This window comes from Mytilus edulis, unplaced genomic scaffold (genome assembly GCF_963676685.1).
Source record: "Mytilus edulis unplaced genomic scaffold, xbMytEdul2.2 SCAFFOLD_108, whole genome shotgun sequence".
NCBI classification, from domain to species: domain Eukaryota; kingdom Metazoa; phylum Mollusca; class Bivalvia; order Mytilida; family Mytilidae; genus Mytilus; species Mytilus edulis.
This window is the reverse complement of record NW_027268385.1, coordinates 89,156-109,805: the sequence shown is the minus strand read 5'-3', so window position 1 is coordinate 109,805 and position 20,650 is coordinate 89,156. Positions and strand designations below refer to the sequence as shown.

At 33.3% G+C, this 20,650-nt stretch overlaps 1 protein-coding gene and 1 long non-coding RNA gene across 2 annotated transcripts; one reads left to right on the top strand and one right to left on the bottom strand.

Annotated features, from left to right (window-relative positions):
* Window positions 1–1,536: 1,536 nt before the first annotated feature.
* On the top strand, window positions 1,537–11,070 carry LOC139507389 (uncharacterized). Its single transcript, XM_071295727.1, has 4 exons — window positions 1,537–3,363; window positions 4,398–4,595; window positions 5,907–6,068; window positions 9,744–11,070. Exons 1-4 carry the CDS (start codon window positions 1,594–1,596, stop codon window positions 10,326–10,328), a joined length of 2,715 nt encoding a protein of 904 aa, XP_071151828.1. The 5' UTR covers window positions 1,537–1,593; the 3' UTR covers window positions 10,329–11,070.
* A 3,084-nt stretch (window positions 11,071–14,154) lies between these two features.
* Window positions 14,155–17,484, bottom strand: LOC139507390 (uncharacterized). The gene is made up of 2 exons (XR_011660670.1): window positions 16,702–17,484; window positions 14,155–14,388 (listed from the first exon to the last, which is right to left on the bottom strand). It is a non-coding gene; the product is annotated as an uncharacterized lncRNA (long non-coding RNA).
* Between the last annotated feature and the right edge of the window lie 3,166 nt (window positions 17,485–20,650).

The window sequence follows — 20,650 nt, the reverse complement described above, 5'->3', positions numbered from 1 at the left end:
AGATTATTCTCTTTAACTTCTTTTAATCATTGACATTTGTGGAGCCTAATCAACTTTTGTTGAAAAAGAGAGACATAACAACCCTACATTCCATTGTTGACAGCTGTATCCATAAAAATTCACTCTGTGGTTAAAAGATTTGAAATTTAAATTAATTTATCAAACTACTCTGGATTTGTACCAAACATGGTCAGAAGGTTGTTTATGATCTTAAGATTATTATCCATAAGTAAATTTCTCCAGTCATGCTTCAATGATTCCCTAAATAATCAACCAATTTATTTCCCACAAAAAGGGGGGGGGGCGGCCCCCCAAGGCCCCCTCTCGATCAGCCTTTGCATACAGGTCTCATGTGGACAGTTGTCTTATTGGCAAAAATACCATGTCTCCTTTTTTATACATAGTCACCTTTAATTATTTTACTTAATTATTCAATTCAACCAGAGACATATAATAATTGTATTATATGTCTCTGATTCAACTTAAATTTTTATTCAACATTACAACTTATATACAGCTAAGAATTAATTTATACAGCTGTAGGGGTTAAATGGGCCATTGCATTTACAAAATCCAATTTTGCAATTTCCCCCCAAAAATAGATTATGACAATGCTGATTAAAAAACTTAACTAATGAACACATTACAAAGCCTTTTTAAGTTATTGTCAGAAGTGTTAAAAATCCCCTTTTTTTTTATGAATAAAGCCCCATAAATCCAAAACTTAAAATCTGAAATTACAAAAAAAGTGAAAGGGAGCTTTCAATTATAGATATAAACAATTCACCAAAGTTTCATGGACATTGGTGAAAGCCTTTTTGAGTTATTGTCCGAAGTGTTGAAAATCACCCCTTTTTTATGAATAAAGCCCCATAAATCCAAAACTTAAAATCTGAAATTAAAAAAAAAACGAACGGGAGCTTACGCCAATAGATATAAACAATTCACTTAAGTTTTATGGATATAGGTGAAGGTGTTTTTGAGTTATTGCCCGAAGTGTGGACGACAGACGGACGGACGGATGGACATACAGACCGACGGACAACGGTATACCATAATACATCCCGTCCCAGGCGTATAATAAAAACAGTCTAAAAATGACAAAAATTGTGAGAGTAAACAATTTGATTAACGATCATAAGTTAACACAGAAATGTAAAGTATAAAATCCCTAGATACCGTAAGGGACGACATCAAGAGTTCAATGAAGGATAAAAAACTTAATTCACATAGTTTTTTCACTGACCTTCTATCCCCCTCTTAACTTATTTTGGGGAAAAATTGATTAACCCATATGGTTATCATGGTTATATATGTAAAAATCAACGTCGGATAACCAAATCTTGTAGCAGTTCAACCCCCCACCCCCAAACTATTTGAAATAAGTTTTTTATCTTACATTGATCTTTTGATGTCGTCCCTAAGAATCCATTGTTTTATCAGTCATGAATTAGAACAGTAGTCAGCAAAATTATTTATTCTTGATAGTGTTATTGATTTGGGAAAAAATCTCAAAAAATCAATTTTAGTAACAATTTCAATTTATATTTCAGTGAGGTTGTGCCGTCACCAGCAGGCATATTTTACTCTATCATGTCATCAGACAGCAAGAGACATTGTTGCATGTGCAACACCTGCAATGGGAAATTTGTGAACATAAAGACCTTTCGTTTACACTGCAAGAATGCACATGATGAACATATAAACAATTTGGCAGATGTGCAGAACTTCTCTGATGTAGACCACCTTTACAATTTGCAGAAAAGCCAGGAGAAAGATGTTTATCAGACACCACTTTTTGATGGATCTTCAAGAACAATATTTGACGCAATAGCAGAACATATGCTAATTTTTTCAACGAACAATGGCATGTCAAAAGCAGCTCTTACAGAGTGTTTACAGCATGAGAAACATATCCTTCCACAGCCTAACCTTCTTCCAGCAACCTATAAAGAAGCACTTAATATCATCAAGCCACTTCTGATGCCAATTATACAGTACAAATGCTGCATTAATGACTGTAAATGCTTCCCAATAAATGATGATGTCCGCAATTGCTCAGTGTGTAACGAACTGCTACATTACAAAGACAGTAATAGGTGTAGGAAAACTTACAACTACATGCCTGTTGTTCCTAGGATCAACCGCTGGTACGGTACAAAAAATCTTGCAAAACTTATACATGCAGATAAGGTGAAAATAAATGGCCAACTTAGTGACTATACTGATGGTAAAATATTCATAGATCAGATGAAACATGGTATTTTTAAAGATTCTGATGTATCTAGCTGTGTACCACTAGCTTTGTTCACAGATGGAGTTAATCCAAATAAAAACACTGCAGCCTTAAAATCGATGTGGCCTATCATTCTTACTTGGATAACTCTTCCACAGGATATCCGCTATGTCTTAGGTCCAATGATGTTATTGGGAATCGTACCAGGTCATGGACGTAAAGAACCAAAATCTCTTGACCCCTACATATCGATTCTAGTTGATGAACTACTTGTGAACATGGAATCAAAGATGTATGACTCCCATAAAGAGGCACCTGTAACTGTGAAGATAGCTTTGCTGCAGTACTTATGCGACATCCCTGCTTTTTCCAAGCTGCTGCATTTATCAGGCCAAGCTGCATTGAGATCCTGTGTGTTTTGTAAAGAAGATGGTGTCCGAAGCAACACACTGAACAAGACTTTACATGTATGTAATAGGCAATTTTTACCAGCAGATTCACCACTACGACTTGATAGTAAATCATTTGCCATAAAGAGTGCAATAAACAGTACCAGACCTGAGTCTTTCACTAATGAGGAAGAAATGGCAGCAAGACGGGAGTTTGACCAAAAACCAAACAAAAATCAAAAGACAAATTTTCAAAAGCAAACTGGTGTAAAGGGTATCCATCCACTTACTTCACTACCATATTTTGATAGACTTAAACAGATGCAGACTGATGGCATGCACACTATCTCTGATGTCATCAGCAACATCCTAGACTTGATAAGTGGCAAGACAGACACCATTAAAGTTCGTAACTGTGAGAAACAATACCAACGATTTGAAGAGACATGGCCAAATATGAAGAGAAAGGCACCAGATGCACCTTGTGCCAAACCATCAAAGCAGCGCAAGAAAACTCAACTGCCAAAACCCAAATCTACTCCCACTAGTCTTGAAGAGGCACCTACAATACCAGAGGCACCTACAATACCAGAGGCACCATGGTCACTTTCCAAATTAAAAATTAAGGTTGCAGACAAAAGAGCTGGTTCAATAGAATACCCAAAAGGTTTTGACTACACTCCAGCTGATCACTTCACCCGACAATGGACTCTGAGAACCATGCATGGAAAGCAACAAGTAAGTAATTTCTTAAATTGTTATGTTTTAGAGGCATGTAACCTGTGGGATATTTTCAGGGTTTTTAAATTTTTGAAGCAAATTCATAAATACTTTATACTCTTTCGTCCCTCTTTTATAATAATATTTTTAAAATATTTGTAATAATTTTTTTTTCAAAATCACCATCACCAAAATCATTAAAATTCAAATCAAATATTGGTCCAAGATTACATAATTTTATGCCAGAATCACAGGTGAAGAGTTATCAATCTGAAAATTATTTTGAGTTTATCCAAATATTGCCATTGAAGCTAGACAAATCCTGGTGTTTTTCAATATATTCATTGATATTTGAAAAGTCGGTTTTTTTTAATCTCTCAAACATGTTAAATTTTTTTTTGTTGAAATTTCTTGATCATATTAGAATTGTGTAACGTACCTTTGTAGTAAATTTACCCTTTTTGTTGTTAAAATCTGAGAATCTGGCTTCTTAGAAATTTAAAGTCAAAGTGAGCTAGGATATATATATGTATTTTGAGATAAGATCCTTTACATATATATATCTAATTGTTTATAAATGGACCTGTATTGAGTCCATGATAATCTCTGCAACCTCATGTTTATTAGTTTAAGATAAAAAAAAAAAAAAAAAAAAAAAAAAACACCAGTGTTAATTATTTTCAAATCAATATATTGATTCAAAGCTCCATAGTTATTTGATTAACAAAATTTTTTTTTTTTATTATCTATTATATAAGTAGATACTGTCAATTAATTTGGTTAAAGATATGTAATAAGTTTCTGAAAAGTAAAAAAAAAGATTTGACATAAGTTTAACTAAGAGAACCATTCACACTTACATATCATCAGAACTTTGATCAGGAACAATTTAAAAAACTATAACAATGAGCCATAATAATTACATGGGGCAAGTTAGAAAGGTTTTTACAAATAAATCAAATGAATCATGGTAAGGATGGGTTTGTAGAGTAGAACATTAATAAATAGAATTTGAATATCAATGCATTCTGAATTTTTAAATTCTGTTTTAGTTTGTGACCTACAATGTAGCTGCCTGGTGTTTGAGAGGACTACTTGGACATCAACAGGAACAAACCCTTTTCCAACTGTTTACTGTTCTTAGTCGACTGGTTAAACCAACCTTCATGAAAGATGAAATACCATCATTGATAGCAGACACTCATCTTGCTGTGGCATTGCTTGAAAGGGATTTTCCACTCACTTTACAGGTAAAATAGGGTTACAGATCTGTACTTTAAAATATATAAAAAAAGATGTGGTATGATTGCCAATGAGACAACTCTCCACAAGAGACCAAATGACACAGAAATTTACAACTAAGGCCTTCAGCAATAAGCAAAACCCATACCGCATAGTCAGCTATAAAAGGACACTACAGTGTAAATGACAAATTCAGTTGAGAAAACTAATGGTCTAATTTATGTACAAAATATGAATAGAATAAATTTGTAACACATCAACAAACAACAACCATTAAATTACAGGCTGCTGACTTGAGAAGGTACATACATACAGAATGTGGCAGGGTGAAACAGTGGGACAGTAGTGTTACAGTACAACATATTAAATAACTATAAAAATCTGTTTGAAATGGCTTAACTCATCAGATGGATACCATATGGGTACAAATTGAAATATACATCTAACAAATAAACACAGATTAGATGTGGCTGGGTACATATACATTTACATATATAATAATAATGACTTGGCAACCAACGAGGACAGCCAATTTTATTGAAAATAGAACATGGTGGGAAAAATGAAAAGTATCTTTGTGATGAAGATGGCCTTTGGTGGGCGGATTTAACAGAGTTGTTTAGCTTTAGATATTATATTATTTTTGCTTATAATATGATTTATACCAAACATCTGAAACCTGTTACCGCAGAAAGTGTTTTTATTTATAAATTTGTGACATAAAATAACTTCTTATAGCTGACTATGTGGTATATGGGCTTTGCTCATTGTGGAAGGCTGTACATTTACCTATAATTGTTAATGTCTGTGTCATTTTCGTCTTTTGTAGATAGTTGTCTCATTGGCAATCATACCACATAAATCCTTTTTTTTATATATATTTTATGGGTTTGTTTATTAAACAAAATGATTTATCATGTTTATATGAAAATTATGTTCACAAAATGTATTGAAGTGGCCAGATAAGAATGGTGACCTTTGCTGATTAGGGCCTTATTGTAGGACTTCTAGTGTATGAGTCATATGATGTAATAAATGCAGGATCCCCCTTTTAATTAATTCAATTTAGTATAATTAACTCGTTCGCAGTTCCTGTTCTCTCTATAATTGCAGTAAAAATCAACATGTGTGTTTTGTAATATGCATTGACCTCTTTGGCATATGAAAACTTTACTTCTGGTGATACTAATTAGTTTCCAAATAACTTGAAAGATTGGAATAAATGTCAGCCTAACAGGTTCTAACTTTATTTTAAGAATCACTTTACACTTACAACAAATAATAATTATAATGTGTAGAAATTGTTTCTTGATTTGCAGAACTTGACCACCCACTTACTTCATCACATTCCTGAAGGCTATAATGATTTTGGGCCATTGTACGACAGATGGTTGTATCCATTAGAAAGAGCCAATAGTTGGATTACAAGACAGATCGTGCAACATGGTCATGAGGAGTCAACAGTTATGCAAACATATCGTGTAAGTTTTAAATTTATTTTTGTCAACAAGTGCTAAAAAACAATTTGATCATTAAAAAATTGCGGTATAAGGATAAAAAAAAAAAAAATTATCGGCACAATATTTTGTCTTATAATAGGAATATAAATTTTCTGTTTTCTTATCATCTAAAATCATTGAAAATTGTCTTTGATAAAACTTTATATTCACTGCAGCAAGAATCACAAGAGGTTCCGCGTCCATGTTACTAAATATTTGATCAAGATAGTTGAATTATAAAGGAGTAGGTCCGGTAAGGACTCATTTTGGCCTCAAATTTCAGTTTCATCTGACAAAAGATTTTGACCACTTTTTAAACATTTAAGGTGGTATTGGGAGTCTAAAATAGAAATGATAGAATTTGTTCATACTTTGCCAAAACGTAGTATCTATTGATATATGTTGAAAAATATAATAAAAATGATAGGTCACCGCGCATTTTCTCAAGCTACAGGATGTGACAAAATGACACATTTTGTATGGATTATACAGGAAAAAACACCATTTTGTGATTAAAAAGTAAACAAAATGATAGAATTGTTAAAAAAGGAAAAGATAGCTTTCAGACAATGCTCGGAGAATATCAAAGGAAAAGATAGGGTCACTGTACGTTTTTTTCAGCTAAGATACAAAATAGGAAAATTCCATGTAGAATCCTTTAGAAAATGCATTGTTTCAGAGCTATACCTCCCCTTAAAATGCCAATTTAAAAAAAAAACAAAAAAACAAACAATATTAATCAACATTTTCAAAAATGTTAATATTTATAAGTTATATTCTTATAAATTGGTTTTTTAATGAAAATTCATATTAAATATCTGCATTCCTGCATCAAATTTTGCTAATTTGTTAGAAAATCTGGACCTTTGGTTCTCTGTTTTTAACAATCCAAGATGGAGGAAGACACCCATACTACCTTAAGTGTCTATTTCACTTGATTCAATTAGTAAATGTGAAATATTTTTACTGATTTAGTAATTAAAATTGATCCGATTCAAGCTCAAATATGCAAAATTTCTCAAATATGCCAAAAAAGGTCACTTTTCAGATTGTTTTTGTCGAAATTGAAAGTGGCCGCATCCGTGTTCATCCACAACCTCTATATATGTTATGTATTATCATAAAATACAACTTACATTTCAATATTAGGGATGAACATGAATGCGGCCACTTTCGCTTTAAAAGGGAAACCGTCAAAAATTTAACTAAAATGATAGAATTTTGAAGTTTTCAGTAATTTAGCATGACTTAATGGTGCCACAACATGATATATGTCAATTGTATTGTCAAAAACAGCCAATTTTTATGTAGCAGAAGCATTCAACTGTCCAATAAATAACTTAAATAGATATAGGAAGATGTGGTGTGAGTGCCAATGAGACACCTCTCCATACAAATAACAATTTAAAAAGTAAACCATTATAGGTTAAAGTACGGCCTTCAACACGGAGCCTTAGCTCACACCGAACAACAAGCTATAAAGGGCCCCAAAATTACTAGTGTAAAACCATTCAAACGGGAAAACCAACGGTCTAATCTATATAAACAAAACGAGAAACGAGAAACACGTATATATTACATAAACAAACGACAACTACTGTACATCAGATTCCTGACTTAGGACAGGTGCAAACATTTGCAGCGGGATTAAACGTTTTAATGGATCCAAACCTTCTCCCTTTTTCTGAAACAATAGCATAACATCACAACAAAGAAAAACATACGATAAAATATCAATTGGCAGACTTAACTCAATCAAAAAACAGTTTACATTTTAACAATTTTGTAAAACTGTTATATTTTGGGGCCAAAAAGGGGTCTTACTGGACCTACTCCTTTTTAAGCCCAAGCCTAGGTGGGACCTTTAAAATTCATACTTTTAACTATTGAGATTTGATAAATTTGATAATCCACAAGTAACTATGTAGAAATCTGTTTCTTTATATGAAAAAAATAATTTTCATTAACACCTGTTTGTATATTTTGATTCATTCATGTAGGTCAATCCTGTTTGGTATGCAGTTGCCTTAGCATTGACACATTCTCATTTCCATTTTCCACTGCCCCCTCAGTCAAGGTTTATTGACTTTGAAAATTTGACTAAGTTAACATGTATTTGATTGGGATTAGGTCAGTTCAATGGGAACCATTAGTTGTAGGCCAATGTAAATTGGTATTCAATTGCATAAGCATTTGTACATCTAATTTCCATTGAGAATATTTGTCCATGCCCCCTCAGTCATTGTCTAACAACTTGTAAACTCTTGCTAAGTTTAAATTTATAAGTTTCTGATTAGATCAGTGTAGAGGAACTACTTATGTGAAGTCAATGATAATTAGTAAGCAATCATTTCAATGGAGATTATATTTGCCCCTCCCCACCCTTTTTCCCACCTCTTCATGGTTCATGGACTTAGTTAACAAGTTTATGTTTGTTGAAAGGGACAACAGTTTATAAAAAGTCAATGGTATTTGGTATGCAGTTGTATTCGCATTGGCACATCTCATTTACATGGAGATTCTTAAGCGATGTACCTCAGTCATAGTTCGTCGACTTTGAATATTTGCTATTTTAGTTTCGACATTTGCATAATGGTAATCAAAATTAAAACAAGAGGCTGTCACAACGACAGCAAACCGGATTTATTAACATTTATTTGTGTCCTGGCAATATCACAAGAACCATTACTGATGAATGTGAAAGTTAAAATCGTCAATATCAAATTTGACCTCCATTTTGTCATCAGTATCAACATATTAAAATTTGAAAAGCTTAGATTGAATGGTTAATGAGTAAATGCAACAACGTGAATGGAAACGCCATTTTACGATCTTTCAAGAACCATAACTCCTGAACGGTAAAAGTCAAAATCGTCATTATTGAACTTGACCTCTATTTTGTCATCAGTAACATTATATAAAAATTTCAAAAGCTTTGGTTGAATGGTTCCTGAGAAAATGCACGGACACGACTCGAAACACCATTTTTCAATCTTTCAAGAACCATAACTCCTGAACGGTAACAATCAAAATCGCCATTATTGAACTTGACCTTCATTTAGTTGTCAGTAACAACATATTAAAATTTTAAAAGCTTTGGTTGAACGGTTCATGAGTTAATGCACGGACACGACTGGAAACTCCATTTTTCAATCTTTCAAGAACCATAACTCCTGAACGGTAAAAGTCAAAATCGCCATTATTGAACTTGACCTTCATTTAGTTGTCAGTAACAACATATTAAAATTTTAAAAGCTTTGGTTGAACGGTTCATGAGTTAATGCACGAACACGACTGGAAACTCCATTTTTCAATCTTTCAAGAACCATAACTCCTGAACGGTAAAAGTCAAAATCGCCATTATTGAACTTGACCTTCATTTAGTTGTCAGTAACAACATATTAAAATTTTAAAAGCTTCGGTTGAACGGTTCATGAGTTAATGCACGGACAACATTTGATTCCCGCCCGCCCGCCCGCCCGACCGACCGACCGCCCGCCCGACCGCCCGCCCGACCGCCCGCCCGCCGTACATCCCCAAATCAATAACCGACATTTTTGTCACAAAAATCCGGTTAAAAAGGCGAGACATATCTCATTGATAATAGTTTATTTAAAGATGTCCTGCATTTTATTATTAATTTTCTTTTTCTTTCAGATTTATGATTGGAGTGTGTTTAATTTATTAAGCGGTACAGTTAAACAAGAAACAACTGATAGGCAGACATCACTTCGACGAATTGTCAAGAAGATATGCAATTCAGAAGAAGACTTGCTAAAAACCAACAAACATTCAAGTAAGACAATGCTTCCAACTGATCACATCAAAATAATCAAGGAAAAGTATTGCAAAATATTCAGCAATTCTGACATTGAAATGTGCGACATTGATCCAGTTGTAGAATCAATACAAACAACAACAAGATACGACAAAACCAAAAGAAAGGACATTTTCTTTGCCACAGAGTCCCATCAAATTTCAGCAAGATCATGTGATTTTATAATTCATACAAGAGATCCTTCAAAGGTTTTTGGCAAAATAAAAAAATTGTACAGACATTCATTTAGGAACAATGTGTACACCTGGGTACTGCTGGATCGTTTTCCATTAGCAGAACAATGTGGACTATTTTGGTTTTCTGAAAACAAGACTTTAATGACAAATCTTTGCCTGTTGAGTGACATAAGCGATCCACTTGTTTCTGCTGTCGAAGAGGACAATCGTTGGTTTTTGAATGTATGATTAAATTAGTGATAACATCTATCGTACATAAGGATCACCACACATAAGAATTTTAGGATGTGCCTGTGCCTAATATGCAGGATACCTTTGTGTTTTTAAAACTTCCTAAATAAAATAAATAAATTTTTCATGGACTGTATAAAGTGTGCACTTGCTTTCACAGTCATGACAGTGTAGGATATCTGTAGTTTAAAATTTTCCTAAATTAATGAATAATTTTGATGGGAACAACTTTAAATTGATATAAGCCTCTTGATGTATACATTAACAGTTTAAAATTTATTCAGATACAACACTTTATTTTTTAAGGGGAAATTGCATGAATCTCTATGTATGAAATAAGACCATTTGTTTTTCTGAGAGCTGTTTAATAATAATAACAAATATCTTTGTTATGCCTTATTGATATTGATTATTAATAAAAGAATAGCGTGTATTTCTATTTAAATGCATGACTTAGCAGAAGTTGAAGTGAATTAATTTATTTAATAAAATTCCATTTTGAAATTAATAGAATTTGAAGAATTTGTGGAAACTATTCATATCCTGGATTTGCTTTGTGCTGTATTTTAACTGTTTTAAATTTTAACACAAATTTTGTTTAGTTTAAAGAGTAAATGTGTGTATATCTGTTTTATTATCTGTTTTATTATATATATAGTTTTAAGTTTTGTGTTATATATATTATATCACTATTTATAATATTGAGTTTGTGCTGGAAATAAATTATTTGATCTATGTATATACATCTCTTATTTTACACATCTAGAAATTAAATTGAAAAAAAAGACGTCTTTGTTGAATTACATCAATAACTCGTCATCTTATTATCACCAAGTTCGTCTTGAACATTCATTTAAAATGATATCAGCATCTGCAATATTTGGCAGTTTATATGTCATTTCAAAAAGAAAAAAAATCTAACACACACATGTGGAGCAGGATCTGCTTTAACAGTTCACCTGAGATCACCCCCTGTTTTTGGTGGGGTTAATGTTGCTTATAAAAAAGAAGATGTGGTATGATTGCCAATGAGACAACTATCCATAAAAGGCCAAAATGACACAGACATTAACAACTATAGGTCACTGTACGGCCTTCAACAATGAGCAGAGCCCATACCGCATAATTAGTTATAACAGGCCCCTATAAGACAATGTAAAACTATTCAAACGAGAAAACTATTGGCCTTACTTATGTTACACAAACACAAACAACAACCACTGATTATGCAGGCTAGCACTTAGTCTTTAGTTTTCATGTTATGTTTTCTGTATCATTCTTTGTCTGTTTGTCATTTTATTTTTAGCCATGGTGTTGTCAGTTTATTTTTAATCTATGTGTTTGACTATTTCTCTGGTATCTTTCGTCCCTCTTTTAAACAAGGATTTATAACTTCTACAACAATTATAATCAACAGAAGGAATAAAAATATATAATTTAATCACTGCATGATTTCATGGGTCAGGAATTTTATAACGGTCGATTACTGACATGTGTTATCAAACAAAATCTTTTTTTATCTGGATATATCAAATTACTCAAAACCTAACATAGTGTTTTCATCCAAAAATTAAGATATGGTATTTTTTTTTAAACCTGTTGTATGATGATTAGTTTTTATACCCACAACTATTTTGCATCACTTTGTATTGCAGTATTTTTTAAGATATCTTTGGTGGTGTTTGGATACACCCATTTATCTTTTGTCAAAGTTCATTTAGGTAACAAATTCAAATTATCATTCAAATAATTTTGAAATTAAGTCTTAATCACTTACATTTCAATATTCCAAGACATGAATGTAATTACATGTAGATTTATTTTGTTAAATTATTGTTGCAATGATAGCCAGGGGAAGTAACTCTTATTCAAATCTGTTACTACACAAAGTAGATTTCTTCTAATATTTTTTTTGGTTGGAAAATTTGGTCGAGACAAGTCGAGAATAGGTTAAGACCAGTCGAGACTTGGTCGATACCAGTCGAGACTTGGTCGATACCAGTCGAGACTCAATTTAAAGGTCGAGACTGATTAAGCATTAGTCGAGACTGGTCGAGCATTGGTCGAGACAGGTCGAGCATTGGTCGAGACAGGTCGAGCATTGGTCGAGACTGGTCGAGCACTGTCGAGACAAGTCGAGACTGGTTGAGAAAAGGTCGAGACCAATTCAGATTTTTCAAGTAAAGTCGAGACTGAAGTCGAGTACAAATCAGTACAGTTAAGTACTGTCGAGACCAGGTCGAGCCAGGTCGAGTAAAATGTGTGCTCGATTTTACTGGTCGAGCACAAAAACTGGTCAATTCAGACTCTGAGGAGTTTGTAGTGTTCCCTTATATGAATTTTTACCGTATATGGTAGCTCACTCTATTTGTCTCATACATGCTCACTATTACAAGTCACCGAGTCGGATTTAGGGGGGGGTGGCCTTTTTCAGAAAAAAAATATTGGTTGGTTCTATAGGGAATCACTGAAGCGTGACGGAATCGCCCCCCCCCCCCCCCCGCCCTTAGGTAGTCAGTGGGCCCCCTCTTGATCCGCCACTGAGTCAAGTACTATTATAGTAGTACACCGGTGTCTTCATAATTCATGTACAACACATGGGTATATGTATTACTTGAGTGTGAAACATGCAACAATATTCCACCAAAGCAGGCCAGGAAACAATCCATCAACAAGGAAGTAAGTTAATCCTTGAACTTCAAAGGGGGTTTGGTTTTCTTGTTTGAGCGCGAACATTTATTGTCCGCCTCCATCAATCAATTTTTTCTTTCTTTCAAAACTTAACACTATAAGGTTTTAGAAGATTAGAATTCATAATATTTAGACGATATTTTTTTAATGAATCTTACCCCTCACTCTTTTTCACAATTTGAAGTTAAATTTTCGTTCCCTTATGTAAATAACTAGCACAAAGACTTTCATTATATATTATATTTTTTTTTTATTCATTTGAAGACTTCCATCGCACTGTTAAAACCAATATTCAGTGGCCGATCCAAAATTTTACATTAGGAGGGGGTGGGCGCTGACTGAGCTTAGGAGAGCTCGCTCCAGTCCTGCTTCAGTGAATCCCGTATGTTTAAGCTAACAAATTTTACCGACTAAAGCCCCAGCTCGAATCTGCCTATATGCTTGAGAACGTTGTTCTTGTACATACTTACCTCCATGTCATTGTCTCAAGTCTACAGTCTCGAGATCTGCACCGAACACTTACAATCGGCCAAGCCGTTGATAAGACGGTGCTTAAAAGAGCAGGGGCTTGGGTTAAAATTGTACTTACTAGACAGTATTTGATAATCTGTTACAGTTTTGTGCAAGAGGTAATTCTTTGTTTTTTTTTAATAATAACACAGAATTATATGATGTTATGGAAAATATCGAGTTTGCTTGATATTGACAAATCAAAAACTCAAGTCACATGGTAATGTTTGGGATGCTTAAACCTTTGACATATTCTGTAAGTTGAAAAATGAATATACTAAAGACCTTTTTGGGATGTTAACATTTACGGTTGACTGGCATATTTTATGTAGAATGTACAACCTGATTCATTTAAAAAAAATGATGATTCTAAAAAATAACGAAAATTAAGCATATATATGCTCTTTTAACTGTTCTTGAACAGGGCTCCAATTTTAAAAAAAGAGTTCAGATGATCAAGTTCTTTGAAGAAGGAAAAAGGGAAACCAATGGCACTGCTATATCATCTCAGAAATTATATAAATTATTACCATCAGTATTACAAGGCTATGAAGGATGCATTTAAATCTCTTCTGTTATGGATACGTTTGACAAATTCTGTATATAAAAAAAAACAAGTTCCTTTTTGTGGCATAACTTTATTCATATAGATTATTTCTCCTACATATCTTTATATATTGCTTTCTTTAGTTCAAATTGGAATCTCAGATAAGCATCTGGTACTTTAAAACCTCTCCTCTCTGTTCCATGTCTCTAGTCGACATGTGTACTTCAGAATAATTCCTGGCTGTCAGATGTATAGCAGAACTTTCACATAACTTCTTGATAAAACTGCTGTCTTACTCCCTTTTCGACACTGCAAACAAAAAAATCGAACAGGCAATTAAAGAGGGGTTTGTAACCACATGTTCCCCGTACAAACAGATCGGACTTGAGAGCTCTTTCCCGAATCTGGCACTGGATTTATACATCAGATGCGTCACAAAATATAAACATGTTATTAAATATACTAGAATATGAAATAAAGAAAAATATAAATAGAATATGTTGAATTATCATTTATGTCTACGAAACCACAAGATCCTACTTAATTTGCCATGTTTTCAAATCATATCAAATGTTTTCATTGGTCTACACTTGTTAGAAAAATGCACTTCACTTATTAGAAAAATGTACTGAAGTTATTGTTAGCTAAATTATCAATGTTAGGTTATTGCATATTCTTCAGAGCTGTATCTTGAACTAATGATGAATTGAAAAAGAGGGGATGGGTATACGTACTAAAAATTTGTCTGTATTTTCAACATGTCTAACAAACATGTGAGAAACATTGGTTTTAGAATACGAAATATATCTCATTCTGTAAACAGATATTAGTTTTCTCGTTTAAATTGTTTTACATTGTCTTATCGTGGCCTTTTATAGCTGACTATGCGGTATGGGCTTTGCTCATTGTTGAAGGCCGTACGGTGACCTAGAGTTGTTAATGTCTGTGTCATTTTTGTATCTTGTTGATAGTTGTCTCATTGGCATACCACATCTTCTTTTTTATATTGTAGGATTGTTAAGGTATTTTGGTGTTTTTACCCCCCCCCCCCCCTCCCTTTTTTTTTGTAATATACACCACAAAAACATTTAATTAGGATAAAGAACTAATAATCAATAGTCCAATAATGTCAGGCTTCAGAGTTTCATATCATTTACATTCAACATGTTTATCGGATTTATTTTTACTATCAATGTTGAACCATTAATTTTTATCGGATTTTTTTTAACTACCAATGTTGAACCGTTCAACATCGAATGTAAACAAAAATTAGATAAAAAATGTTGAATGCAAATGATATGAACCTCCGGTCTTATATTAAAGGACAATATATAAGACTTCTGAGGTTCATATCATTTACATTCAACGGTTTTATCAATGTTAGGTTATTGCATATTCTTCAGAGCTGTATCTTGAACTAATGATGAATTGAAAAAGAGGGGATGGGTATACGTACTAAAAATTTGTCTGTATTTTCAACATGTCTAACAAACATGTGAGAAACATTGGTTTTAGAATACGAAATATTTCTCATTCTGTAAACAGATATTAGTTTTCTCGTTTAAATTGTTTTACATTGTCTTATCGTGGCCTTTTATAGCTGACTATGCGGTATGGGCTTTGCTCGGCATTGTTGAAGGCCGTACGGTGACCTAGAGTTGTTAATGTCTGTGTCATTTTTGTATCTTGTTGACAGTCGTCTCATTGGCATACCACATCTTCTTTTTTATATTGTAGGATTGTTAAGGTATTTTGGTGTTTTTACCCCCCCCCCCCTTTTTTTGTAATATACACCACAAAAACATTTAATTAGGATAAAGAACTAATAATCAATAGTCCAATAATGTCAGGTTCCAGAGTTTCATATCATTTACATTCAACATGTTTATCGGATTTATTTTTACTATCAATGTTGAACCATTAATTTTTATCGGATTTTTTTTAACTACCAATGTTGAACCGTTTAACATTGAATGTAAACAAAAAAATCCGATAAAACCTGTTGAATGCAAATGATATGAACCTCCGGTCTTATATTAAAGGACAATATATAAGACTTCTGAGGTTCATATCATTTACATTCAACGGTTTTATCGGATTTTTTTTTTTACTAAGAACCGTTTAACATCATTAGTAAAAAAAATCCGATATAAATGTTGAATATAAGTGATATGAACCTCCGAAGTCTTATGTAATAGCACTACGGTTAAAAGAATAATTGAAATTCAGTTAATTGAGTGTGGGAGGCTATTTTAATCCACTTTATGAGTGTGTATTATATAATGTTACAATGTAACAAACCTATCAAACACACCGTGAAAAATAACATTGTCTCCCCTGGAAATGCTTAACAACAAGACACAAAAACCTGCTACCTTTTTTGGCTCTATATCACATAATTATGAAAACACATTACATAGATAGGGAATACTGTGCTTGTGTACACGTTTGAATGAGTAGGTGGCACACTCAGAACGATCGTCTCTAGATTATTTTTTTTAATTTGTCCCGGCCTTTCCGGGTTCACGTAGCAACACGTTTCTTTTCTTCCCAGCTATTCCTGATTATGAATTAATCCAAAACATGCATTTATCCCAATGCAACAACTATTAAACAACTCACCTATACCAATGGTGATCGTCTAATTCCTAGCTGATTCCTTTAATCGTACCTTTCTTGACGACACCCATCGTTGTAGCGTCTACCATTGGAGGTAGCGAAATTACATGATTTGACAGGAGAGCGAAATAAAGAAGGGGAGCAATTTTATCGAACCGCATTCCGGACTGTATGGTAATTATAACAAGATCTTTTAACTTTTCGGTGGAAAGACCTTTTGTTTTTATTCTGATTAGTTCTTTTCTCTGTTGATCTGATTTTTTTCTTTGAAACAGACTTGGCAATAATTAGCGAGGACATATCGAAACTATGTAGACTTTCTTGTAACAAATATACAACTACTATTTGCACTTATGCATTATACTTTATTTCTGAAAATATCAAGAGTTTGTTTTGATTGACACAAGACTGACATGTTCCTCAATTCACGACTTTGATTTTGTTATGCTCCGTCGACGATAGAGATTGCCATTATATTTAAAAGTCTCAGTTACGTCCGTTCATCCGTCCGTCTCTGTTTGTGGTAAATGATTTGGTTATAGTTTATGATGAATTTTTAGTGTCATCAACTTAAATGAATAATGTGGTTTCTCTAAACATATCATTGTAAAAGTGTAGAGTAAGTCAAATCCACTGAAAACTGAATACACGTACACAAGTTTTTTTATCATTAAAGATGACTATGTTTGTTCATGATTAAGTACGGTTTTTACCCAAAATGTACTGTTCGTTATTGAAATGTGACGGTGTGTTCAGTCTAAGAAATTCACCACGAAGTTGTGATCAAATAGAACTGAGTACATATATAAATCAAAAGATGCAATATGAGTGTCAACGAGACAGCTCTCCATCCAAATCATAATTTATTAAAAAGTTTATAGTACGGTCGTCATTACGGAGCGTTAGCTCACACCTAACAGCAAACTATAAAAAGGCCCAAAAGGACTGTAACAAAACGATAAACATATATGAACCACACCAATAAACAACTACCACTGAATAACAAGTCCCGAGACCCCCATATCAGCCCGAGACGGAGTCGAGGTGCTGATATGGGTCGAGGGATGATACCCAGGCTGATATGGAAAGTGCCATGTATTAATCGCTTTATCATATACTTCCGACAATAGTTTTATGTAAGGCAAATAAATAAATGCAATAACTAAAACAGTCAAAAACTTTATAAAGAAGTTGAATTAATAATCAAATATACTATAATTGTCCAACAACAGCATCAGTACCTCCATATATATATGTATAGGTACATTTTCTAATGAGGCATTTTGAAACATTGAAAATTTGGAAGAGTTTTATGATCATTATTACTCCATGTTTGTTGTACTATAAAATTATTCTTAATGTTCATCATAAGGAATTGAAAAATATGGCCGTGAATTACTATGAGTACAGACAAACTGGTAAAAGTTTTAAGGCATGGCAGGAACTAGATTTAAGACAGACAGCTATAGATACCATAAACATACTATGTATACACAAGCCAGAGTCTGAGCTTGATTTGCTATATGATATAAAAACTAAACATTTTAATATGAAATAATAATACATAATTAATACGAAATTACATCAACTAATATCATGTCAATTGAATAAATGACAAAGAATAGCAAAGGTGGGTAGAAAAATCTGCCCCATAAATAAACATATATACATATCTACTTCAAAAGATAACATTAAGGGCGGTATGTGGGTGGTAATTTTGAACAAATTGTTTGATAAGAATCACAAGTTAACACATCAAATGCTGATGATAAAAGGAAGTGACCACAATACACTTACACGTGAACTCGTACTGACCCGCAAGATCATTGACCAATAAGAAAGATGATATCCAATCATGCATTGGTCATAAGTGAAATTTCTCTGCACGTGAAAACATGTTATCTAATTTCAACAATTTATCGTTTAATTAAGTAGGACACTCTGACCCTTTGACCAGACTAGAGACATCATACATTTATAGTATTAATAGCTCACTCTTTTATTTAAGTCGGTTAGTAATAACCAATTAAAACAGAAGTATCTTCTCTGCTGTCTTAAATTATTTTATTCCGCTTAATTTTCAATTAGCAAATACAATTGGTTATATATATAAAAGTTATATGAAGTCTACGTTTCAGAAAATTAAAAACTTACCTGGATTTTGATGTTCATTTTTTTCCAGTCTGCAGAAGATAGCAAAATAAACAAACACCCGAGTTTCATTTGATACGGTCCACTCAGTTACAGTTTAAACCTGTTAAATAACCTATTGTTTACAGGTGTCTATTGTCCATCTATTGTCCATTTAAATCAATACTACTCACAACTTTGATTATATGAGGGGAGCTTCTCAATCGTTTTCACTACTTAGTTAATTTTTGCACCTTCTGCAGGAACGAAAAAAAAAAATGGATAGCAAAATCTAGAAAAGTTTATAATTTTCTGAAACATAAAATGTATTTAAAATTTATTATCTAGTTCCTGCCATCCCTTAAAACTGTTGCAGGTGTATTGGTTAGTCTGTACTCAGAGTAAAATTTGGGGTGTAAATACGGCCATTTTAGCCAAAAGGTTATGATGAACCTTAAGGCATGGCAGGAACTATAGATATATATAAAAGTTATATGAAGTCTACGTTTCAGAAAATTAAAAACTTACCTGGATTTTGATGTCCAGTTTTTTCCAGTCTGCAGAAGATAGCAAAATAAACAAACACCCGAGTTTCATGTGATACGGTTCACTCAGTTACACAGTTTAAATCACCTATTTTCTGCAGATGTCTATTGTCCATCTATTGTCCTTAATAGTTATCCCATAAGGACGCGGTGTGTCAGTGTAAGATCACCCCGATGGCCGGAGGCCAGAGGGTGATCTAACACTGACACACCAAGTCCGACTGGGATAACTATTTTACATCCCAGCTGTTTTAGATTAGACGAAAAACCATTTACAATTTATAAAAAATCTAGTTTAGAACGCCACACAACCATAACAATATACTTTATATATTACTATATGATGTATACCCATTTTGAACCCCAAACACGATGAGTAGATATCAAACAATGTCAACTCGCCCCACTTGCCAATCGGCCCACACTATATCGCCACTTTTTGAAAATATCGTCCCACTCTTGTTTACCGACTTGCCTCACTTTGAAAGAGTGTAAAATCAAATTGAACAATCAGTCTGAAAACTCACTAATTAACGAAAATGGTTAAAACACCACAGAATAAAGGTTTGACAACTCGCCCCACTTTTAAAAAATTCTTGCTTCCTTTAAGTACGTCAAATTACTATTATTTCGTATCAAGTCGTCCTGGTGTAGTGGCATGTGTCGTGGCTTGATATGCTAAAGGTCTTGAGTTCGAATCCCAGCATATACACTGGATTTTTTCTACGTGAATTTTAATAGATAGTTGTATAATTAATTATAAGTTTTATAGTGGATTTTACATTCCCGCCAAAAATGTTACAGAACAAAGGAAAGCATGCATAACAAAGAAACTCAAACTAGGGTGATCTGGTAGGGGTGATCCGGCTCAGATCACCCCTGTTAGAACAAAGGAGCTGGGATGTAAATTTAAATCAATACTACTCACAACATGTATTATACCAGGAGATTCTCAAAACAATTTCCCAACTTAGTTTATTTTGGCACCTTCTGTAGGAACGAAAAAAACTGGAAAGCAAAATCTAGTAAAGTTTATATTTTCTAAAACATAAAATGCATTTAAAATATATATATCTAGTTCCTGCCATCCCTTAAAACTTTTGCAGGTGAATAGGTTTGTCTGTACTCAGAGAAAAATTTGTGCTGTAAACACGGCCATATTTTTCAATTCCTAATGATGAACCTTAATTGTCAATGGCATTTGTTAGCAAGTACTAAACTATCCCCACAGAAGTTCCCGTAAATTTTGACGTCGTCATAAAAAATATCTGACGTCA

Bases quoted from the DNA above. Each gene is read 5' to 3' on its own strand.
- LOC139507389 (XM_071295727.1), top strand. From the start codon at position 1,594: ATGTCATCAGACAGCAAGAGACATTGTTGCATGTGCAACACCTGCAAT. The intron at 3,364-4,397 runs GTAAGTAATTTC...ATTCTGTTTTAG, and splicing joins CCATGCATGGAAAGCAACAA to TTTGTGACCTACAATGTAGC. The intron at 4,596-5,906 runs GTAAAATAGGGT...CTTGATTTGCAG, and splicing joins ATTTTCCACTCACTTTACAG to AACTTGACCACCCACTTACT.